At 45.3% G+C, this 25,612-nt stretch overlaps 2 protein-coding genes across 3 annotated transcripts in view; one reads left to right on the top strand and one right to left on the bottom strand.

The window, feature by feature from the left end:
• LOC116841448 overlaps positions 1–21,685 on the bottom strand; it is a 171,281-nt gene extending 149,596 nt beyond the window's left edge. Inside the window, exons 1-4 of one of the 2 annotated variants that reach the window (XM_032809399.1) lie at positions 21,368–21,685; positions 16,822–19,293; positions 16,597–16,730; positions 16,263–16,398 (exon numbers count right to left, since the gene is read on the bottom strand). In XM_032809399.1, the coding sequence (XP_032665290.1) occupies positions 16,263–16,398; positions 16,597–16,730; positions 16,822–19,156 (2,605 nt within the window). In that variant the 5' untranslated portion in view covers positions 19,157–19,293; positions 21,368–21,685. Of the gene's footprint in view, positions 1–16,262; positions 16,399–16,596; positions 16,731–16,821; positions 19,294–20,431; positions 20,769–21,367 lie in introns of those variants that run through there. The other variant, XM_032809388.1, reaches the window with a different exon arrangement.
• LOC116841453 (cleavage and polyadenylation specificity factor subunit 4) lies at positions 1–24,946 on the top strand. The gene is made up of 5 exons (XM_032809412.1): positions 1–266; positions 23,212–23,396; positions 23,574–23,777; positions 23,954–24,143; positions 24,459–24,946. The coding sequence occupies exons 2-5, from the start codon at positions 23,294–23,296 to the stop codon at positions 24,823–24,825; spliced, it is 864 nt and encodes a 287-aa protein (XP_032665303.1). The 5' UTR covers positions 1–266; positions 23,212–23,293; the 3' UTR covers positions 24,826–24,946.
• Positions 24,947–25,612: the final 666 nt, after the last annotated feature.

Genomic DNA, 25,612 nt, shown 5'->3' with positions numbered 1-25,612 from the left:
AGCATGTGTGTTTGTATACATATATCCGATGTACATATATATTTATATATATATTCAACGTGTATATAGAGGCTCTTAGTATCGGCACGAAGTGTTAATCACAGTCGCAGTAACTCTCTGTTCCTCCCGAAGCGTTGATCGTGCGTGCCATCCAGTCGACGATCCTCGATCGAACATTTGTAACTTCTGCTCAACACTTTGTGTGCGTTAACGTGCGCGTCTCGCCATCGCCCGGCTCGTCAACAAAGAACGTCAACAAAGAACGGGTATGAGAGAGAAATGCGAGAGACGTAGAGATCGGTGCGCGGGAATACGGGAGAGAGCGACGCCACTTAATTGCGCGTAATGGGGAAAAATAAATCAGGAGAGATGACGAGAGAGAGGGAAAAAGAGAGATAGAGAGGGAAGAGAGAGAGAGAGAGGGGTGAGGGAGAAAGGGAACGAGGCGGACAGCAAAGAGTGACGGACTCGATCTTCTCGTGAGCGCGAGACAAATTTCCCATAAATTACGGAAATAACGGAAAACTACCGGTTGTCTCCGCGAGATATATTACGTCTATAAATTACGGTTATCGCGCGGCGCGAAATGGATTCGATCCCTCTGGCCGCGATCTCGCGCTATTATTTACGTTAAAGTTAACTATATTTTAATTATACATCCTCAATGCTCTCTCTCTCTCTCTCTCTCTCTCTCTCTCTCTCTCTCTCTCTCTCTTTGAGAAAACCGAGAGACGTTCTCGGCGACGTTCGCGCGTGTTTTCCGAAATCGCACTGGGATAAATCGAAAGCACTAATCAAAATTCTCCACTCTTGACTGGTTAACAGCCGTGACGAGTACCTGGCCAAGCGTCAGGCGTCTCGGTGTTGGGCTCGAGTTATCGTTCGACTGTAATCCAATACCGGGCTGATATTGGTTGCCAGTGTCAGAGGTCGATATCGAAAATCCGGCATTTAGTGACGACCCGACACAGAGCCGATTGTAAAATCCTATACTGGTTAATCGTTTACAATTACGCGGGCCAATGCACTGTCACTTTCTACCTCCTTTATTCGTACATCCCTTTAGTCGCACATAAACGCACGCATGTCTCTCTCCCTTCCTCTCTCTCTCTCTCTCTCTCTATCTTCTGTCTCTCGTTACGCGAATCGCGGGAAACGCGCAGGAAATCTCGGCAGTGACGAATTTCCTCGCCGATTACTCGCGATAGCCGGCAGCCTCGACCATTCACTCGTGACACATGTCTAGCACGTGCAATTTCCGCGATGTGATCAGACACGGAATTTTCCCTGTTCACACGGAAAAAACATCTAGTTGGATTAACCAAATTTCTAGTGAAATATGAACGAGCCTGAAAATTCCGCCTGAACTTGCCAGAATTCTGCCCAAATTAACTAGAAATCCCGTTGAATTGAACAGAATTCTGACAAAGATTCAATCGGATTTTCTGGCTCTCGTTCACATTTCACCAGAAATTTGGTTAATCCAACCAAACTGTTTTTTTTTGCGCGCATCAGATGTTATCGTGACAAATCGTATTGCAGATCGAATATCAGTTAAAATCTATCGCGCCGCGATATCGGAGATTCTCTCTTTTTTTCACAGTTACCTCTTTAACACGTTCGCTATCACGATTTATTCGGGAAATTCTCTCCGCAAACTACATTACCTTCGTTTTCGAATATTTGTGTAAAGCAATTTACTTTTTCATGGATATATACAAAGAAATGGATATATATAAAGAAAAGTATCGTTCTCATATAAGTGCGAGGTCGGTAGCGGATGTGCTAAGTAAAATCGACAATTTCGAGTAGAGATGAACTTGAAGTGAGGGAGATGGATACGTCACACCTGCGCGACGCTGGTAGCGAGCATGTTAATTCGGTTAAAAGTGCGCTCAACGGCGCACGAACGGAGCGACGAGGGTTAGTTGGTTGGTTGGTCAGCGTGAAATCCGAGGCACCTCTTTTCCACCATAATTCAGAGGGTATCATTTTTGGCACTTAACCGGCGGGCGTTTCACTCTCGCGGAGCCCTCGATCTCGCCCGGACGAAGCCAAAACCGCAAACTCGATACCTTGGCCGTTTATGCAATTCCGCGGCGCGCGTGCCTCTTCGCATTTACAAACGCGTTCGCGTGATTTCGCCGCCACGTGGTGCACGAGAGTAGCAAGAGGAGGAGGAGGAGGAGGAGGAGGAGGTTCGCGGGCCCCTCGATATTTCCAATCCGCTCGGAGTCGGAGTCACGCGGTTTCGCACGTCGCTTCCACGCCGACCGTTAGTGGAAATTCCCTTCGACTTAAATTTCTCAGCTATGTAAATTAATTCCACGAACGCTGCGAACACGTGTCGAGTGCGGAAAAATGCGGCGCATTAACAAAGTTCGTTCGGCATTGCGCGCGATATGAGTGTTTCGCGGTGTACACGCACACTGAAAAATTCATTTAGTTGGGTTAACCAAAATTTGGTTAAAATAGAGTCGAACAAATGTCTCGGTTATGAGGGCCAAAAATTCGTTCTATCAAAGATTTGATTCTCTGAAACTAAACCTGTTTCATTTTTGTTTCAAAGAAAGAATCAAACTTTTAGTTCAAAGTACCAAATATTGGTTCTTACAACCAAAATATTTATTCCACCTTATTTTAACCAAATTTTGGTTAACTCAACTAAATGTTTTTCAGTACGAAAAACAATCGGTTACGATTCAAATTTGTTTCAGAGAAAAAATCTCACTAATTTAACAAAAATACCAGCACCGGCACAAACAGTTCGTCAATATAGTTGACAGCAAATCGTAATTGAGAGAAACACAATTTCTCGCACGGAAAAAATAATTCCATTGATGTAACTGAATTTTCTGTTACGTGGAGAACAGATGAAAAATTTGATCGTGGAAACAGAAAGACTTCCGCAGGAGGTTTCTACTCAGCCGGTCGCTTTCAACTATCTCAACCGAGTTTTAATGCAGCCGAATGTTCAGACGAATGTTTTCGGTCACACAGATTACATGTTACTTCTCGCCGGTGAATTTCTCGCGTCTGCTCCCCATTTATTTACGCGAAATCTTTTTTCCGTGTACTTTCAACTTGCTGCTCTAAGCAACGCTTCTGTAATGGAGACACAATCAACCTAATCTAAATAGACGAGAACAAACGATTGCGATCTGCATCTTAAGCGATATGTATTCGTTAAAGTGACAAACGATGAGAAATGATTTGCGACGCCAACCGGTCAATCTACTTCCCTATGGATCATCAAACAGCGAACGTGCTTTTGCGATGCTGATATCCGAGGGACTTTTCTCTCAGTATGGATCAATTATCTCGATCAATTATCAGTTGAGTTAATTTTTACTTGCGCGCGCATTTAACGCGAGATGGCGAGATCCAATTTCAAAGCGCCTCCTTCCGCGGCGCCCGCGAACCCCCCAAGATGATACGGCGCGATGTGCGTTTTAATTGATAGGTGTGGTGCACTTTTTTAATTAATAGCCGCGGTACATGACATCACCGAGCGAGCGACTGGCCGCGCCGGCGCTGGCAACGGGAAACATTTATCCGTTACGGCGAGCAGTCGTGAGTAGCAGTCGGCATGTAGTAAATTTCCCCGTTAATTGATCGATTCGTTTATACATTAATGGATGCCGACGCGCGCTGCGCTACCGAATCGAATTTATCGTATCGCCGATGCTCTTTCCGATACGCTCGTCCGATATTCCGAATTGCCCTTCCTCCTCTCCCTCCCTGCCGTTCCTGGCTTATGGATCGCCTCGAGAGATCGCCGACATATTTATACCGATCGATAATAAAAGTATTTTATAGCGGTATCATCGTCACGATGAAATAACGACGCTATCGTTGTCACGGTTATATTGACGTGTATACGTACAAATTGCAAATAGATGGAAATCAATTTCCATCGAGATTCAGTGAGAGCGGCACTTCGGTAAATCGCACACGCTGACATGCGCGCTCTATAATGTCGTTCAGGCAGTTTTCCATCACGGATAATCGTTTAACACGTTGAATGCGATAGCACTCATGGACGACAGTCGCGTCAAGTTACCTATCAAGTGTAATTATTAGTATACTAAGAAAAAAGATTATGTAAAAAATAAAAAATATTTCTTCGATGAGTACTAATAGTATGTTTAAGGCTCCTGGTCCCTCGCATGCTCGCAGTCTATCTCTTTTTAATGACGTCAGAAGCGAGAAAATGCATGTTAAAAATTCTTGCAAAATATGTTAAAATAAAAATATATATCCATAAACACTTGCAATCGATTAAACAAATTTGTAAGATATTCCGTGCACTCCCCTTTTGCTCTAACAATCAATAATTTGTCATAAATTAGCATGACATACAATTCATATTCTTCTTAACCTATTTCTTCGCCTATTTCTATTCAGATTAATTTACCATAAATTATTGATTGTTAGAGCAAAAGGGGAGTGCACGGAATATCTTACAAATTTGTTTAATCGATTGCAAGTGTTACTTTATGGATGTATATTTTTATTTTAATGTATTTCGCAAGAATTTTTAGCATGCATTTTCTCGCTTCTGACATTAAAAAGAGATAGACAATGCGAGGGGCTAGCAGCTTTAAGTATTCACGTATTTTTACATTAAGAAATTTCTTCTAAATGAGGAAATATATATTCCTCTAATACATCGTTGCTTTCTTCATGGAATGAAGTTTATTTTTTATTTTGTATCAATTTCATTTTCCATTTAAACGTCCGGAAAATTAAATCGACGAAAGTAACAAGCCGCTGAGGAAAGTCGCCGAGCTAACTTAATTTCCAGCAGCGCGAAATATTCGTCATTTCATACTATCTGATCCTTATTGGCGCTTATCGCGTTTGCGAACGGCGGAAATGAGAAAGCGAGTAAATCGTCACGTGAGATTTTCCACGCGCCACTCTCAACGCGTCTCTCGGTTTCCAGACTGTCGGCAACGACGAAACGGATCTCTGTTTGCCGAACAACATGAGAGAGTAGTAAGGCCGCGCGTCTAGCTCCGTTCGGCCGCGTAAATATTTATTCGAACCTTATTCGTCTCTTACACGCGCATGCTGAAATATTTGCGATAAGAGAGTCAAGCGTGTTCAGCACGACGCCGTGATAAAGGTGCGATTTGCACGACGCTTTCCCTCATGCATTCTCGTTGAGAGAAAAAGTTTTGCTAATTTAACAAGACATACAAATATGGTTCGTTGACGGCAAATGACTCTATAGTGAGAGCAAGTAATTTGTTACTTTCAATTTTCCATTCTAAACAACACTTCTGCAACAGAGATATGAACTAATTAATCTAAATTAACAATAAAAGAGCCAAAACCAGTTGTTAAACAATCAATTATAAGGTTATAGATATGACATATGAAATATATTAAACGTTTCGGTTTAAATATATAAAATATATTAAACCGAAATGTTTAATATATTTTATGTGTCATATCTATGACCTTATAGTTGATTGTTTAACAAGTCCATCTGGTTTTGGCTCTTATAGACCTTAATTTATTGTTAATTTAGAAATTCATTCAGAGCCTTGATTCATTAGAGTTTATTTTAACCTAATCTAATCTAAATAGACGAGAACAAATGGATGCATTCAGAAAATGTAACAGTTGCGCAACTGTTGAATGATTGTCGCCTTTAATTGAAGTATTCTTTTAGATTCATGGCAAATCTGAAAGAATATTCTAATAACACTGAGCGCGCCCACGCAACTGCTGTGTTTCCTGAACGCAGCCAATGTGATTTATATCTGAGGCAATGTGTATGTTTGCTAAAATAACGAACGATGAGAAATGATTTGCAACGCCTGTTCGATTTTTCTCGCTGACAGTCGTCAAACAGCGAAACAGTGCCATCACTCTGATAACCGCTCTGATAACCGAGGGATTTCTGTCAGTGTTGCGTCGTGGTAAATTCGATGGATCACCGTATCGGATAATCGCTGCATCCGCGAAAATCGCAATTCCCGAAGACGCGTCAATAACGCAAATAACGTAACGTCTCGGCGAAAAGATCGTCTGTCCGCTATCGTCCAATTGGACGGCAAAACAACAACTGACATCGCATTATCGTGCTCGTGCGCGATAACCGCGAATTTATTTTCGTACTTTTCCATTGCGCGGCGCACGTATTCCACGGTTCGCCTTTGCAGGACGAGAAAAAAAAGAACAATTGCGAGCTAATACAGCTGTCGATGGCGGCCGTTAAATCTGCGCGAGAGTCATCGCGGAGTATCGTCTGCGTTTCTCAGCGAAACGTTGTCGCCGGTGTCGTGTCAGATAGCGTATCGTTCGGCGCGCGTGTCACTTTCGAAAGTAAAACCAAAAAAAGAAAGAACCGAAAGAGAGAAATTGACAAACTGCGCCGGTTCATCCACGACGCGATGTCCGTTCGAAAAGTCTACACGCGACGCGCTCTTTGAGTCCGATCTGAAATATCGTTGCGCGTAATCCGGCGAACCGGCAAACACACGCTCGCGAACGCGACGGAGGCGGGCGCAGTAATAAAAGCGCGGGACGCGATAAACCCGTTCACGTAAATAAAAGTTATGATTGAAAAAGCTTTCGGCAAACGACGCGCGGCCGCTCGAGGAAACCGGAGCACGATTCGCGTCCTATTCGATCGTAAACGCGACATTAAACCGTTACCATTGCTCGACTTCCACGTCGACTCCAACGAATCGTCGCGAACGGATGGATGGATGAACGAACGAACGAACGAGAAGAGATCCGCGCGGCTCCATTACCCTCGAAATCCGTCGAGTATAAGTGACGAGCGGGTGTCCCTCCGTCGGAGAGACATTTTATCACCGAGTCCCATGAAGCCGCGGCTAAATTTCGAAAAAGCTCGATGGTTTATCTCTCCTTCTCTCTCTCTCTCTCCCCTCTCTCTCTCTCTCTCTTTCTCTCTGTTTTTCTCTCTGCCTTCTCTCCTTTTTTCTCACGGATTAACCGGACGTCCTCAACCTACTTTCCAAATATGAGCGAAGAGCTCATATCCAAAACCGAGTTTATTCGTGGAGATCCCTCGAAATTAGTCCATCTCTCGCGCGATTTAATTTTCCAAAGATAACGTCGCACATCCGACCAACTTATTTCCGTGCCGTCTTAATGCACGACTGTGCCGATTCTGTCTTTAGCTTTTCGCGATGAATAATTACTTTTTGTCGTAGATCGCCGGAGGAGCGTTTCATAGACAATCAGTATTCATTGATTCTCAATGGCATATATATAAATCGCTACCACCTTACTGCTCCGTCCCACTGATCTCGACAAGTTTAAGTAATATCTCACCGTAAAATCTGTAGTACACAAATTCGTTATACTCTCTAAATTTCTAGAAATAAAATCCCACTCAAAACGAGTGAAGACTTGCAGTGTTTTCATTCAAAACGCGGCAGTGAAAACACTGCTAATCGAAATCGCGGGACTGAATGTTTCTCTCAAACTTAGAGTGAATTCTGGCTTCGTATGAGCGAAAGTTTCAATTGACTGAATATCTTTCTGTGATGAATTACTTAGACTCATTCCTCAATTTCGAATTAAAATATCTACTTACTGAGAAGAAAAACTTGGTATTTGTAATCACACAGAGAAATAATCATTATAAATTATGGCTAAGAAAATCATGTTTTACTTAAATTCTACTATGATAATAGTCATAATAATTTTTTCAGAACAACTAGAAAACATAGTTAGGATAAAAATAACTACAATTTTACTTGAATCAACCATTTTATCCTCTCAGTGCGTTGGTCTCGCGTGCAATGACACTGTCCGTGTTTGCAAAGCGCATCAATAATGGGAACAGTCGCTACTATTAACAGATCCTTTCAGCGAGACTTTACTGACCGCAGTGCTATATTTATAGCTGAGAATCGCCAGTTATAACACATTTCGGTGAAGAATACACTGATTGTATTTTAGAGAGCGTTCCCTTCTATTCGTCGCTTCGCCTCGGGGCCGGTCATCCGCTTTGCTTTCGGTGCCAACGAAATATTATAAACGCGACGCGCCTAAACGTAAACTCCTCCTCATTAGACGGCTCATTTATCCTACACCAAAGACCCGACATCAATTTTCCCCGCGTTACTCCGTTCTAATGCGATGTCATTTGCCGGGCTTAAAGCGGGGCTGACCGAAATCGCAGGCTCCGCTCCGAGCCGATCGATACTTCTCAGCGTTCTTCCCCAACGATCGGGAAATCGCGCGCGACCGTCCGGTCGATTCCGCGCCTCTCTCGAGCGGAAAACATTGCGACTCCGTCGCCGTTGATAAGTCGCAACGCGCGTGGGAAGTTGGCGCGAAAAGGGGCTCGCGCACGACTTCGACCGAGGATTAAGCAGAGTCCGGATTTATAACGGACGAACGGACTACGGTCGACTGTGCCGGCGTTACGTCATCGAAACGGAAATCGCCACAATGGTATATCGGGATTCGCAAGTCGCGCGGGTATCGGAGCGTTGAACTCCGCGGACGACGCGTCGAACGAAGTCACCGGCTAACGATGTTATCCGAACTGATCGCGTTATGAAACGAAACGTTGGCCGCACAGCGAACGGCTCTGCCGACGCATCGAGAAAAATCCCTTGGTAAAATTAGAACAAAAGCATGTTTGACCATCGTCAGGGAAACAGATCGGACAAATCATTTTCTCACCATGTGTCATTTTAACAAGCATACATTGCCTGAGGGATATACAAATCGCACACGGCTGCGCTCAGCAGAGAAAGCTGCTTTGCAACTGTTGTAAAACTCGTGATTGGTGCATGCTCTTAATCTTGTCTCTGAATCTACGAGCATATACCAATCGGATTTACGAATTTTACAACAGTTGCGGCTTTCTCTGTTGAACGCAGCCATTTGTTCTCGTCTATTTAGCTTAGGTTAGTTACGTCTCCATTACACAGAAGTGTTGCCCGGAGCGGCAAATTGGAAGTAACAGATCATTTGTTCCCACTACGGGGTCATTTGCTGTCCCATATCAACGGATCGTTTGTTGCGGGCATTAGTGTATATCTCGTTAAATTGGCAAAACTTTTTTTCTCAGTGCTATCTCTTTCGGAAGAGCTGAATAACGTAACGTAACGCAATATAATGCAATGTGACGCGACGTGGCGTCACGCTCAGTAGATCATCGTGTCTCCTTCCGCGCGTCGGAAGGATAATATTGGAGAAATTCGAAGCATTTGCGACAAGTCTCAAGAACAAGACGAAACTGGAACGTACGGATAAATCGAGCCTCGTTGTAACGGAGCCGCGCATACAAGATGTCCCGCTTTTACTGTTATTGCGCGTCCCCCGTGTGCGTGAAACTTCAAAACGATAGATCTCCCGATTGACTTGGAGTCAATCTCGTCGCGCGGCAAAATTGCGCGATTAATATCCGGCAAAACTCGCACGATCGCGTTTTAATGGAGAAATTGGTACGCTGGTCGGGGAAAAACGGTAAACCCGCGCTTCGTCTTGAATACGGTTCCGACGCGTGAAACGCGCCACATTGAGATTCACAAATAAAGATTGCGCGCGATGCGCCTTGAAAGCCTACGATAATCTCGAGATAATAACGCGGACGTTAACACATCCGCTACCAGGGTTTATTCTAGGAACCTTCCTCACATGTTTCCTCGTAATTTTCTCCTTTTTCCTTTTCACATGTAGAACAAACTTAGTTTACAAGATATGGTCATAAAAAGGATTTTTCGTTGTCAAACATACACTGAGAGAAAAAATATCTAGAAATAACTAAAAAAAAGTATTTATTCGATGATAACATATTTACTTAAAGCTAATAGATCTAAGAATCTAGAAATTTAAATATAATAAATAATTGCTTGTGAAAAGCTAAGATTTTAAGAAAATGCTAAGCTTTTAAGAAACAAATTTTTTTACTTGAAAAATATTTTTTCTCAACTTAAAGATGTGTATATTAATAAATATGTTATTATGTAAATATGTCATACCCGCATCGATAAATGTATGTCATTTTTTAGATATTTCTCTTAATATGTATTTCTCTGAAATAGACATGGTCTCTCGTGAGAAGAAATCGCTGTATTTAAAAAATGTTATCCTATCTTATCTTTAGTGGAATTCTCCATATATGGCCTTAAAAAATTTTTCTTTTTCCTTTAGGTTTCAGAAAAATCTTCTTCAGGTCATATGTAAGAAGATTTCGCTAAAAATATATTTTTTAGATATACATCACATACACACACATATGGTACGAACGTGCTAATTTAGAGTAACAGACGCAACAAGTTTAAATGTCCTAAACTCAATCCACACGGACACAAGTTTGTGCTCTCAATGAAATAAAACAAAGTTGCAATATTCTGTTCGACTTTGCATTTCGAGAAAAATCAATGCGTTCTCTCATGTCGCGCAAGGCATCCCGTCTCGATTTCGCTTGTTGTCTGCGAATTTTCCTCGACAAGGAGCGTCACGTCCAGGACATCCTGCGGCGTCCTTATTCGCGTCCTGTTCGCGCCGGCGGCACGCGAAATTGCCGCGAACGAGAAGAGCCGCGTTTCTCACGGGACACGCTGCTTCGTGGAAGATCCAACGCGCGGACCTTGTTATCTCTTCCGCGTGTTCGTCCGCGCATCGGCCGCGTGGAAATTACCAGCTTCCGTTCGGCCTCGCGCTGGAAGTTGGCGAAAGGCCAGCTAACCTAAGCAGAGCGAGCGAGAGAAAGAGAGAGGTCCCATTCGCGGCTCTGTGTCGCGGGTCTATTTTCAAATTCGACTAAAGCGAGCCGAAGCATCCATCCATCGCGTGCTCGTCGTGCGCCCGAGCGTGATAACGCCGCTGCCTGTCGGAGCGGAATGCGGAGGAGACGCGTGGAAAGTCGGCGCCTGGTGGCACCCATCGCGGCGCCTCATGTCGCATTCGATATTTCGTCGCGGTATAAACCATTTCGCACACAAACTTCCCCCTCCTGTACTTCTCAATATTTCGGAGCTTTTCCCATTTTTTCCGTTTAATAAAGGCAATTATCGAGGTAACCGTGTGATGCACGCTTCTGATAACTCTCCACTGAGCGAATCATCGTTTAATATCTCTCTTTTTATTCATAATCAAGTTCTTTTTTTGGCTTTCGGAAGACAATGCCCTCGTGTGACTTGACAGATGAAAACTAAACCGTGTTAACTGAATATTAATCCTCCGCGTACAATCAGTTATGGGATATACAATCTGGTTTAGTCATACCCGTGCAAATTTGAATAAATTTCTTGAAAATTAATATTTTTAGACACTTCATTATAAAGATATGGAAAAGCCTCAGATAGCAGCGCGATACAGTCAAAACCCGCAAACAGATTTGTGCTGTTTTGAAATTTTTCCATACCGTTTACAAAAGTTGGCGGGCGATCGAATATTTGTTCAGGTCTCACAGACCCAGCATTGTGCACGAAAAATTAATCGAGTACAAAATCGTGTTTTTGTCGCTTTGAAATTCTAAATCTCGCCGACATATTCCATGTATCGGGTCACTCTAACTGTCCAATCAATTATCATCGACATCGCGGCGCTTCGAAAAGTCTCATCATTCAGTAAATAGTCGAGGCTATGTTGTAATGGGACAGCGGCGCGAATTAATATCGAGATGAAAACGACCGTCAATGTCTATCCGGTGGACATCGAAGCGTTCGTCACTTCGTCAACTAGCGATCGACCGAATCGAAAGGTGACAACGCGACTACCGTCATCGTACACGTCGATCACGAAGTGCGCGTAACGTCGAGCGCGTCGCGCACGTGTCATTCTCTCTATCTCTCCTTTTCCCTCTCTCTCCTTCTGTAGTCGAATTCGCCACGATTGAGGCCGAATTGTACCGGCAGTTCACATCAACCACGTCCGCGCGCAGCACAGGTCGAGTCTCGCCGCCGTTGCTTCACATTGTGATCCTAATATCCATTATACGTAACTTCCTCGCGGATCACCGTCGTTCCCCTCCGCCCAAAAATACACCTCGACCTCGACCTCGCCTCGACCAGCTTCGACGTCGATTCGCCCACAACGTAGGAATTCGCTCCGAACAAATTTGCGCACGTGCAGTATCTTTCGCCAACCCTTAATATTCAGCACCGTGTATCATCGTGATCGATACTCTTCGAGCGAATTTCCGCCGGTGCGAGAGACCGGGAGAACGAGCCCGAGAAATAAAGACCCTCCGATTATTCGTGACGCTTGCACATGAAGCTCGCGGTAAGCCACCCTCTGAGATCCCTGACAATACTCTCGAAAAGCGGGAAAGAAAATCGAAGATACGGATCCCTCGGAAAAGTCATGGACACGAATGCAAAGGGGAGAGAAAAAGAGAGAGAGAGAGAGAGGGGGGGGAGGAAGAAAGCCGGTGCAAAATTGACGACACCCCGGAGTGCCTCTACCTACTCGTGGCAGTGTCGCGACTCCATTTCGTCAGTAAGCCCCGAAAAACGCGCGACGAGCATGAGCAAACGTACGAGAGCGCGCACACTAAAGTACAGAGAGACAAACAACACACCGTCACAGCATTTACGTGGCGCGCGCGCGCGCGCGTCAGCAACGACGCGTCGTCGAGGAGACGAGGGAGAGCGCGAGCCACGAACAGCACTTCGGCCCGCCGACGTGCGCGGCCGAATAACGACTGGAGACCGGCCGAAGGAAAGAGACACACCACACGTTCGTCTTCTCCGGCTACCAGTCGAGCACTGTCAGGTGTGCGTCCTCTCGACGCGTACACAGCCCGCTCTGACGCGCACCACCACTACTACCACCACCACCGCCACGACGACGACGACGACGACGACGACGGCGACGACGACGACGACGACGGCGGCGGCGGCGGCGGCTGCTGCTCTGCTGCTATTACTACTACTACTATTACTACCATTACTACTACTACTACCGCGGCTGATGGCTGCTGTTGCTATTGCCCCTCTATCTTTCCCTCTCTCTGTCTCTCTCTGCAGCGCATGCAACGCTAGAGTCGGACATGGCGACGACGACGGCACATGGTTTAGAAGGGGAGTTAGACGCGCGCGTTAGCGTTGCCTCGTGGCAGGGTGTCACAAAATCGAGGGGGCAGAAAGAAACGGGAAAAATGGCCGCCACATGTTGAGGAATAGCGCACTTTAGGCTTTCGTCGGTCGTGAAAGAGTGACGGTTGTGACCCGATTAATAGAGTCGTGATTGTTTCCGACGATTTTACAAAGTGGAAACCTCGAATTTTCAGAGTACGGCTTTTTCCCAAAAATATAGAATTTCCTTTATTGATCTACACATTTTTTACTATTGTCATTCGTAAAGTAGCACGTTACGGTAAAATAATCAAATATACCACCCTGAAGATTCTTTTCTCCTTCTTCGTATGTAAGAAAACCTTTTCGTTTGTCTAATCGTGGGAAAATATCCGGGAACGGTTGTGATTCGATGAATGGAGTCGTTTTATCGTCTTTCTGAGAATTTTGTAAGATGAACTTCGTGAGTTGCCACAGTATACTTTTCTTTCAAAAGTATAGATTTTTCCACTTGACCTTCGCATTTTTTACTATTATTCTTCGTAGAGTAGCATTAAGATAAAAATATCAATTTCCGGGCGCGTATCTAATTCTAGACATTTTTATCGGTCTTTAAACGCAAATATTTAAACTTTCAACGTAAGATATATATTTCTTTGTTGAAAGTTCAAAAAATATTCGTATTTAAAAATCTCAAAATAATAAGAATGTCTAAGATCACAGATACATGTTCGGGCATTGAATTGATCAAATATATCGCCTTAGAAATTCTTTCCTTCTTCTTTCTGAATAAAAAGATTTTTCCTTTTCGTTCAAATTATTTCTAATTTTCCGATCCAGCAAAATTGGAGAAACGGCGAGTTTTCCGACTGACTGACCGACTGACATTTCGAAACGTAACGCTTGATTTCGTATGCACGCGCGCGCGTATTTTACGTACCGGTATGCATAATTGGCACACGACATTACGCCGGTAAGAGACTCCGACAGCACGCGGGCTGACCTTGCTCGCGGAAAACCGGCGCGGCATAATTCGCGTGGCGGATGTGCGGCGTCGTTCGCGTTAACGGCGACGTGTTGCGGATTCGCGTGCGCGCGAATTCGCTCTTATCGAGCTCGGGGAGAAGCGCACGAAGGGAAAGCGCGCGCGGCGTGTTTCCTTTTTATCGGAGCGTCTCGCTCCGAGTAATGTCCGCTTGCGCAAATTAACTCGGCGATAGATTTAACCCTTATCCGGCGGAGCTATTTTCGTATCGCGGTCGGTCGGCCGGCAGGCGGCAGGGTGTATCGCACCCTGCGCCTTGAGAGACACGATTCCGATCATTTTGGCGCCACAATTTAATTTCTTTTCTCTCTCTCTCTCTCTCTCTCTCTCTCTCTCTCTCTCTCTCTCTCTCTCTCTCTCTCTGTCTCTCTCTCTTCCTCGAAAGTGAAAACGACGCGAAAAAATCTCGGAACCGCGATCTGGCACGCAGATTCGACGAGGGTTTCGATCGACTTTCGCGCCTTTCGCGCTTGACTCGTGTAAATGATTCGCCTGTTGAATATTAATCAATGCTCACCCCTCTGAATGCTAACACCAATAACTGCTCCAAAGTCTAGTACTTTTATCGCTTGGATATAAAGAATGATACGCGGAGAAAAAAGTTCACATTGACATGTTTGGTTGTAACAAACGAATCAACGCGTTTTGGTTGGAGGAATTTTCTTAGATTCTTAGAATCAAATTTGAATCGTAAAAATCAGAAATTTATTGTTCTTCAATTGAATTGAAACGTGTGTTGGATCGTTCATAATAAAATTAGATTTTACGTTAATACAACCAAAATTTACTCTATATTGTTGCAACTCTAAAACTTGATTTACAATGTGCTCTTTGCTTCCTGTTTCTTTCTTTCTCTCTTTCTGACTTAAACCTTGAATCTTCAGTTAGAAAAAAATGAAGAATAAGAGACGGGAAGCAAAGAGTACATTGTAGACCAGGCTTAAAGCATACAACGCGCGCCATAATGTTCTTCCTCCCACCGTATGATAAAAAATGTTAAAGTAACGTTCCTCATGATCTCGCGAAGCCTCTTATAATGCGAGACTTTGTACAGTAGCTTGTTCGGCTTGCATGCAAATCCGTTCCTCGAATTAATCCCTCAGAGAGCGCCGGAGAAGGTGTATTTTCTCAAATCCCGAAAGTGCCGTTTTAAAAGCAAGTTTTACAGAGTAGCGTTAGAGACGCTCCTTGTCCTTGAGGTGAAGGAACAGGAAAGAGAAAAGCGCGATCCCGGAGACGTTACTGAGCGCTTACGAAAGCTGGAAAATTCAACAACCCACGTCTTGCGACGCGCGCGCGAATCAATTTTCACCTTATCTGTCACGGAAGAGTGATACTTTTTTTTACCTCTTTCCTCTCCCTTTTCTCTCCCGTAATCGCCGAGTGTACGTTCGAGCACGTAGCATACGGCGGGACTGTACGCGCGCGCGGCACACGTGTATTCGCACGCTGTCATACGGTGAGCTGTGCGCGGCACCTCGGTTACAATATGTGCACGTCGCCTCGCGATGAATCGCGCAGGATAAAGGGTGAGAGAGCGAGACACGGTGAGAAAGCGCCAATGGAACAAAGAGGAAAGCCAAGCGCTCTCGCGGCGTGGCGTGGCGTTGGGAGAGGAAATCGCCGGTGCGCGCCGTAATAACACCGCGGCTCGGACTACGCAGTGGCGTACATAGTACGTCGAGGAATTCCCAAGAGCGCCTTGATCCCGGGGTGAAGGCAGGGGAGAGAAAGAAAAGTAAAGAGAAGAACGAAAGCGGGGTGAATGAAAATGGGACGAGGAGGAGGGAAGGTGCGAGCGGGGGTGGAGGAAAGAAGAAAAAGGAAAACGTCATCGCATCGGCTAATTTAATGCTAAATTCCTGTTTTCCATAACACCGGCCGCACCGCACTGCCGTTTATTCAACGGTTGCGTTAATTGCGGCTCGCTTGCATTGTTTTGCAAACATACGCTGTCTCGCGTCGCGCATTAATATATACGACGAACAGTGTGAATTTACGTGAGCAGAGCAACGGGAACGCCGCCCGTTAGATTTAAGTCGTGCATTGAAACACATGAAGGGAGCGTGCGACATGAAGACGGCTCTTCCAAACAGCGTCGTCGTACGAAATTCGGTGTTTCTCACACGGTTAATAAGTAAATGTAGGTAGGAATAAGTAAATGTAAGTAGGGCGTTTTCGAGACTCACCATGCTGATGAGGGGCCGAGAACGCCGAGTGCCTGCGAGGTGACATGTCGGGATGATTGCCTTGGCTACCCGGCGGCTGCATAGAAGACAACGCACCCAGCGGTGTGTAAGACTTGCAAGGCTGTTCTGGCTTTTGCTGAGGAAAACAGAGAAGAAACCACTGCTCAACATCGTAAGGGGACGCGTGTTCGTACTACTCGTCTTCGCGGAATTGTCTGTTGAGAGTTATAGCTTGTATTTCGCGGATGTACAACGTAAGGTGAGCGAATATTCATACGGCGAAAGAGTGAGCACATGTAGTCTCGTATCGTAGAATGGGAATCGTAAAACTCACCTGGTCGTGAAGCTCCGTGGCCACCGCGGTAGCTGCAGTTTGAGTGTGGCTGGTGGAACTGATCCTGTACTGCATACCGGCGATACTGCAGAAGCCCTCGTGATGGGTGGATCGGGTCTGATTGACGTAAACACCTTGAAAAGAATTAATGATCGTGAGAGGGCCGCTGAGAGATAAAAAGGGATTATTCGAATTTTCACACCTAAGCCACGCGTGATTAATTACCGGTGATAGTGACGTCCGTGTCTTGGTTAACGATGACAACCTTCTTGGATGGCTTAATAACCTCCTCCGGATCGGAGCCTTGCCGGGGCTTCTTCTTATCTATGTCGGAGTCGTTTTGTCTACGTCTCTTAATTATCTCTACTTCCGATTCGCTGGAGGAATCACTGCTGCTACCACAACGATTTTTCTCATCGGAGTAGGAAGCAGCCAAAATGGCAGTGGCATTAAGACTGGCCATCCTCTTGCAAACAACCATGTCCTTCAGGTCCATCACCTCCTCGTTCCGCCGCCGCCTCTTGATCATCTTCTTCTTGCTCGGCTCGACGCTCTTCTCCTTCTCGCAGTCCTCGTCCGAGGAGGACGAGGATGACGAACTCTCCATCATATCCCAGTGTTTGCCGCGGAGACCCGGCACGTTCCTCAGTTTCCTCTTCAGCACGTTCTCCTCCGTTTTGCATTCGACCTTCTTCTCCTTCTCTTTACGCGGCGGCGGCTGCTGTTGCTCTTCCTTCTCCTCCTTCATCTTCTTCGGCTTCTCCTTGTCCTTGTCCTTCTCCTTCTCGGGCTTCGGTTTGCAATAACCGCCGAGATAAACCCCACCGGTTTCGTTTTCGTAGAGGCAGTGAACTTTAGCCAAGGCATTCAATGACGCGACCCTGTGTCGTTTTGGTCCGCTCCAGAAGCCAAAAAGTCGCATTCGTCGCGCGCGCTCGTCCGACGGCGAGTTAGCCCTCTCTTTGCTCTTCGCGTCTCCCCGCTGCTTGCCCTTCTTGCACTCGTCGTCAGAATCGCCCTCGAAGTCGGATTGAGATGTGACGCCGCTGGCGCTCTCGCCGCCATTCATCGCCTCGATCTTTAGATCCAATTCCATCGTATTCTCGGTGCCGATCTGCTCCAGCTTAGAATTCACGGTGGACTTGGCACTGTCCTCGTGCAGCTTGGACTGCTTGTTGAACTCCTCGGAGGGTCCGTCCTCGGACGCGGCCGATGTTTGATTATTGCTCTCCGTTTGTACCTTCGTTGTCTTGCCGTTCTTCTTCGGTGGCTTACCGCTGATTTTGCCGCCGCTTTTGATAGCTTTCTTATTATCCTGCAACTTGGTCGCGCAAGTGCCCTCCTCTTTACTCTTGTCCGGATCCTTGTCCTCCTCAATCTCACTCTTGATGCTGCTCATTTCCGGTCCTTGGCAAGTCTCGTCCTTACTGACGATCTTCTTGTGCTCGGCCGAGACTTGATCGAACTCCTTCAGTTCCATCTTTCTCCTGGCCATGATTTTCTCCGTAATGCTCTTCAGCTTGTCCTCCTTCTTCAGAACGGTGCTGATCTTGGAGTGTTTCGGAGGTAACTTAGCTTTCATATGCTTGGTCAGCTTCGATTTCTTCTCCTGCAGAACTTTACCCTTGGCGATGTTGCCGGCGCTCTTCTTCTTCGTCTTCTTCGTCGTCGTGTCCTCGTTCTCGCTCACCTCCTCGTCCTTCATCGGCTTAATCAGCTTGATCTTCTTATCCACCAGCTTCTTGACCACCGATAAGTGAGGCTTCTTCGTCAAAACTGTTTTTCTCGCAATACCACTCTTCTTCTGGCCTTGCTTCGCTTTCGGATCTTTCTTCGCTTTAGCGGTGCTGATTTTATTGCTCGCCGAGTCTTTCTCCGGGACCTTTTTGCGATCGGATTTCTTGTCCTTGGCCGTAGAATTCTTTGATATTGACTTGACATCAGATTTGACCGGCTTAACATCCTTCTTCTTTTCATCTTTGCTCCTTTTCTTGGAGGAAGGGGAGAGAGCATCGTTCTTATCTTCAAGCGCATCCTTATCTTCCGTCGTGTTTAGAGATTTCGAGTTATCTTCCGCTTCGTCCAATTTCACGTTCTTCTTCTTATCGTCCGTTTTCTCAATTTTCTTCTTGTTATCGACAGATTGCTTTTCCAATTTCATTTTCTCCTCACACTTTTGCAACTTTTTCTTGTCCACGCTCTCATGACCGGTCTCTTCGTTGATCACCTTGTCGTCTACCTTCCTCTCGTCAATTTTGTCGGACTTTTTCTCACAATCCCTTAACTGTTTCTTCTTTTCATCCTGCTTCTCGGATCGTTCCTTCTTCTTGTCCTCTATCTTCTTCTTGTCGTCGAGTCTCTTTTTCTCCTCTGCCTTCTCCAACTTCTTCTTCTCATTCTCGACCTTCCTCTTTGGATCTTCCAGTTTGTCATTTTTCTTCGATTTCTTCTCCTTTCTCACATCGGGCATAGTCTTCTCTGTAGGTGTGCGACGTTTCTTGGCGACTGTTGGCATTTTCGTTGCCTTTTTGGCAACAACAGCCTTCTTCTGTGGCTTCATTATGGTTGTGTTCTTTACATCTTCAATAGGATAAAAATACGCTTGAAGTTCACGAGTGTCTAACGTTAATTTCCACAACTACCTAACTGCCATTGTAGATTTTAATTAACGCGATACGGCTCGCTAGCTGGATCTATCTGTAAAGAATTCCAATGAACACATAAAAAGGCACGAGCTAGAGAGAGAAGATCATTAAATCACAATTTCAACGCACGAACACAGAGAAAAAAAAGTTCCATTTTATTAGCAATTATCTCTCGTATTTTTTCGTAGCAACAATGCGCAGCAACAAACGTTATTCGCGAAAAAACGAGCGCGATCAAGTACGTTAGACGCGGAATTCACGGAGACGTGCGTTTTATACGCGCGTAATACGACGAATTAAACACATTACAACGGCGAATGCACGCGAAACGGAGCGAAATACGCAAGGAACGCGCGCGCGATAATAATAACAATAATAATATTACTACTCGGCAAGTGGAGCGAGAATCCAATGTACCGGACACACGGCGCGAACTCTCATCGACTTGTTGACAAATCGATCCCTTTAAATCTCCCATGCGCTCGTGTCGTCGTAAAGCTCTCACGACAGCTAAAAGGGACTCGCGCTCGCGATAAATAATCAACCGCGCGACGGCGGCAGTGGCGACTACGACTACGACGACGACGACGACGACGACGACGGCGGCGGCAGCGGCGGCCTCCGCCACCTCTGTACTCTCCTCGAGCGTGCGCTCGGATTCGCGTACGCGACGACACGACACGATACGACACGACGGCAACGACGACGACGACGACGACAACGGACAAAGATGCTCTCGAGCGAGACGCACGGCCGAGAGGCACAGACCCGTTAGCGCGACAAAGAACGATGACATGAAGAACGGAGAGTAAGAGAGAGAGAGAGAGAGAAAGAGATAGAGAAAGACACAGAGAGAGCGAGACGGAGAAACGCGACAGCAGCACGCCCTTTAAAAAGCGACCGCGGACGGACGGCCACAAGTGGCCCTGACAAGTGTGCGCGAGAGGGACCACAACCTGCTGATCGATCAATCGTAGCACGTAGCACGCGGAATATCCGCCGCGGACGGGAGGATCGCGCGTGTCGAGAGACGATCTCGCGGCCTACGGGCGGCGAGAGCAAGGCGTATATACACACACAACGCTCAGGAAAGCGAAGAAAGACAGATAGAGAGAGAGAAAACGAGCGGAACGCGGGAACGAACGGGTGATAACGGCAGGCAGGGGCGCTAGTAACGAGATAGTGTTTACCTCTCGGCGAGCCCTTCCGTCCGTCCGCACGTCCGCCACTCTCGGATACGCGAGAACGCTTTTTTAAACGGCGAATCGGGCCACCGTGCGACGATCGACGACGACGGCGACGACGGCGACGGCGGCTCCAGTCCTCGACTCCGAGTCCCGGTGCGGTTTCCCGTAGGGACGCGCGATCGCGAGCGCCCACGACGACGAGAGGCCTTCCTACGCGGATGTTCCACGGCCCTTTTTTCGCGCGGTCTATCGCGAAACTGGCAATCTCGTGTCGCGCAGCGCGCACCTCGCACGACGTCCCTGCCCTTTTACCGTAGCCTCGTCGGCCATTTTCTTCCTCGCGCCGCTCCCCCACTCCTGCCGCGAAAGCCCCCTGTCACGTAGCGCCGAAAGCATGGTTTCACCAGTGTCGTCAGATGCCGACACCTCGCGGTCGTGTATCAACGACGAGGCGCGCGAATTTCGGATAAACGCTCGGTCGGTCGCCGACGGCGGAATCGAGACACGCGATCGCGAAATCGCGAGCGGAGTGTGTTTTCGCGCGAATTCTGTCTTAGATTATACGCACGCTTTTTCTTCCTTCCCCTCTTTCTCATTATCTCTGATATTCAAATCAAATTAGTTTAGGCTTTCTCACACAGCAGGAATGTCTCAAATACATCATAGAGATATCTTGAAGATATCACATGTCCCAAATATATCTTTAGGATATCTCTATGATATATTTTGGACACTTCTGCTGTGTGGGTTTGCATCTTAGAAACTTATTTTCAACTCTTATCAATAAAAGTATTTCTAAAACTTTCTAGAAGCTTATCAGTCAATCAGAACGTTTACACTTTTGGGAGCTCTCTTATCAATAAAAAATAACAAGGATCTTTATGTTTATGCGAATAAACATGATTCGATATGCAGAATGTCTCTGTCTAGATCACTTACACGATTGTTCCTTCAACAAATCGGAAGAGGACGCAGCGACTTCGACTCTGAGCCTCCTTCCTTCCTCCTTCAATAAGCGGCCGAGAACGCCCGGGTGTAACCCAGCAAACTCGAGCTTCCATTGACGCAACGAACAAACCGCACTTTACTCCGCGCACTAGAAACGATTGCCGTTCCGCTGAATGTTCGCTCACTCGGCAACTTCGCGGCTCCTCGTCGAGACGAACGAACGCGCGAAATTGACGGCACTTCCGACGACGATGAGTTACGCACGAGACGTGTCTTCGATGCGTTAGGATCGCGAGAAACGCGGGACGGCTTCTGGAGTACGTAATACCGCGCCGCGATGCGACCCGGAAGTGACCACCATGTTGTGACGATTGCGATTCTCGAAGTACCAATTCGCGCGGCACTTCACTCGATACTCTTAACGGTTGTCTCCGCGACACTCGTCTTCGATGACATTTTAAGGATACTTCGTCACGACGAAGACGTAGGAGTTACCTTCGACACCCACGGTGATTAATCACGCGCCAGGTTCGTCTCGGCGACTCGGAAATCCGAGAGAGGCAGAGACGTCGGCTTCGAAGCATAACCTGACGAGCCCGCGGCACCTTGTCCGACATTCCCGACCGCGAGCTGCTCGTTATCGGCGATCACCTCACGACATCTTATCGTACAAACGCGCGACACTTGTTTCCGATATTCTTGATGGTAACACGCGCGCGAAGCTTACCCTTGACGAGCCGAGAGACCGCGAGACCGCGAGAAACACGAGACAACTTTTCAAATACGAACGACCGCGCCGCGATCCGTGCCGTAACTGACTGAACATCGTGGAGATTGATACTCAGAAAACGCAGCGCGCCGACGCCACTCGCGCTGACCAATCACAACACGCATTCGCATCTTCAAAATTGGCAGCTTAAACACGTGTAATGTTCGAGATAGTTATAATGTCGAAAATGTTCACGATCTTACTACGAGAAATGCGCAAAATTTACCTTCCTTCCTTTCTTGGCAAGTCGATGCTGTGATCACCATAACCTCCACAACACAACAAAATAGTGACGCTTTAGACAGCATTCCCGGGTCTTGCCGTGGCGATTCGACGATACTTTGCCACGACTAACGTACTAGATATATTTTCGGCACGTCCGAAACGCGAGATTCGCCTTTGGCGAATCAAAATCGCGGAAGATACGAAGCAATTTGTCGAATACATCTCACCGCTTCATTGCCCGTTCCGTAACTGGCTGTACATTGCGACGATTGAGTTTCTCGAATGGCCGGTTCGATACAATCGATAATCAATCTGAGACACTAATGATTCATAAACCTGATATATCCATAATAATTATGAAAATGCATTTTTTACAAAAATGTGAAATGTTTGTGCATTGTAAATTTGTATGCATAAAATTTGATAAATACCTTAAGCCAGCGGCACACGATACTTGTTTTCGTGCTGGATTGCTTGCTGGATGGAAATACTCTATTCTAATTGGTCCGTCTTCAGAAATGCAGCAATCAGAACAGAGTATTTCCATCCATCAAGCAATCCAGCATGAAAACAAACATCGTGTGCCGCTGGCTTTAGATCCTGCTTTCAATTGGTCCTAGCTAGTGCCATATTTGTCTCTAAGGGCCCTTGCAGAATGCCAGGCAACAGGCAATAGGAACAGAGAATAGAAATTCTGATTGGTCAATTATTTCTATTCCTTGTTCCTATTGGCTATTGTCTGTTCCTATTGCCTGTTGCCTGGCATTCTGCAAAGGCCCTAAGAGACGCGACACAAATTTTCCTGTTGGTCAACATGCTTCATTGTATTTTCCCGTTTAAGGTTATATGCCGTGTCTAGGTTATGTGTAGTAGGATTCCAGCAGGACGGTGCATGAATTTTGTTGTTTATTCTCGAAGTAACGATGGAATGCATAGTAGCAAATGTGGACAACATGCAGTTTGACATTGAAACTGCACTCGACGAACAGTACGGGGCTCTTCCGTTACCCTTCACTGGGATGGACAGTATGCATTTTCGTTATATTTTAATACGCACGTTTGTAGTTATATGTTAACTTCATACAACACTATCACGTATTTACTTACAACTTCTGATTTAATTTACTCGCAAACAAGCTTGTGTTTTGTACGAAACAGCAATCAATTGTTTAGTCACAATAGCTTTCTTTTTTCTATTTTCAGAGTCGATTGCCGCAGTGTGTCAATTTTATCCCAGAGGCACTTGCGTTAAGGGAGCTTCGTGTCCATTCAGACACGTACGTGGTGACCGCACAATAGTTTGCAAACATTGGCTGAGAGGTCTTTGTAAAAAGGGTGATCAATGTGAATTCTTGCACGAATACGACATGACAAAAATGCCAGAGTGTTATTTTTATTCCAGATTCAGTGAGTACTTTGATACTACAATGATCAGATATTACAATCAGATTATTTCCTTCTGCTGAATGCTCTACATCATAGCTCAGTGTGATAATCTTTTATCATATGATGTAGAAAGTGTTCTGTGTATCCAAATTATGTATAACTTGTAGCTAAATTATACATAAGGTGAAATGTTTCAGATGCATGCCACAATAAAGAATGTCCATTTTTACACATTGACCCTGAGACTAAAGTCAGAGATTGCCCATGGTACGACCGTGGTTTCTGTAGGCATGGTCCCTTGTGTCGACATCGTCATGTCAGACGAGTTCTCTGCATGGCTTACTTGGCTGGTTTTTGTCCAGAAGGACCAAATTGCAAGTTCATGCAGTAAGTTAATATATATGTACAAAGTAAACAGATATAGTGCATAAATCTTGTGGTACTTTTTTGGACGTCTGTGCAATACAATGATATATTTCTGCTTGCAAATTACTTTTATACATCTTGTATTTAGAAATTTAATAACTGTTAGCCTCTTAATGCTCAATCTCGTGCATAGACTTTCGCAATCTTGCTAAATTCACGTATTTATAATTTATTCAAAAAAAGTAACGCAACCTTTATACAAATAATTTTATACATATTGTATATTATGTGGAAACTTATTTCCATCTTAATATTGTATTACTGCTTTTTTCACAGTCCAAGATTCGAATTGCCAGCGGTGCAGGACATGCAACCAAAGGAAGGCAAGAAGGTGATGATTACTTGTCACTTTTGTGGCGAGGGTGGTCACAAGGCGATCTATTGCAACAAAATGCCGCCCGACGTACGAGAGGCTCAAGTCAGACAAGAGATTGAGAATAACTCTCACGCGTCGCATCATCATATGAGTATGCACAACGGACCACCGTCTCAGCGAGGCCCACAGAAACCTTTGGAGGAAGTAACATGTTACAAATGTGGTCAAAAGGGCCATTACGCCAACAAGTGTCCGAAAGGTCATTTAGCTTTCCTGAGTCACGTGGGTGGCACAGGCGGTGGACAGAATCCGAATTACCGGAGATGATTCTCGTTCGTTTTTTATTATATGTATAATATGGACATTGTAATGATATTTCATCTCACTACCATCGTTAATTGTAAAAATTCCCCTATGCTTCGTATAATAAACTAAATTTATCGTATCAGACGCGCGTCGGTTCGTCACGATGTTACGTAGATAACAATCGTTACGATACTTCCATGTTTCTAGTTTCGAGAATAATGGATTAAATTTGGGTCTATCATAGGTGTAGTATGCTTTTGGCTTTATACTTATAAGGGCTTATCATTTCTGGCAAAAAGCGTTTTCCGCATTACCTTAATAGTTGGAATCTGGCCAACTCGCTTAAAACTTAAGAATTATGACTTCAGAATGCAGTGGAAAACGTTTTTAGCTGAAAATAGTGCTATAATTTTGAACTTAGAGCATAGAGCTTACTGCACCTACTGTGGACTCGGACCAAGTGAAATAAACGAAAAGGTGATAGAAGAAAGAAGTTCGCGTACAAGTAGGTACTTTAATACTAAATTTGTCGTATTATTATAAACAAAATACTATAACAAATTATAGTATTAATTGTTACGCTATAATTATAATTACAGTATTTATTGTTCTATAAATGGTTGTATGTTTAAGTAATTATTACGGTATCGTGGTGATACAGTTTGTTTCTTTCTTCTTTTTTTTTATCTATGTGTCAAAATGCGTCTCGACTATTGCTACGTCGGCGTCTGATATAGGAAGTTATAAAAAGATATATTTATATGTAACATATCGGTTAGTTACTGGATAAAATCTGTAAAACCTCTCG

Source organism: Odontomachus brunneus, unplaced genomic scaffold (assembly GCF_010583005.1).
Source record: "Odontomachus brunneus isolate Ranch 3 - 2012 unplaced genomic scaffold, Obru_v1 Obru_scaffold_002, whole genome shotgun sequence".
Taxonomy (NCBI): Eukaryota; Metazoa; Arthropoda; class Insecta; order Hymenoptera; family Formicidae; genus Odontomachus; species Odontomachus brunneus.
Note: the sequence above shows the minus strand (reverse complement) of the source record. Positions and strands in the feature narration are given on the sequence as shown.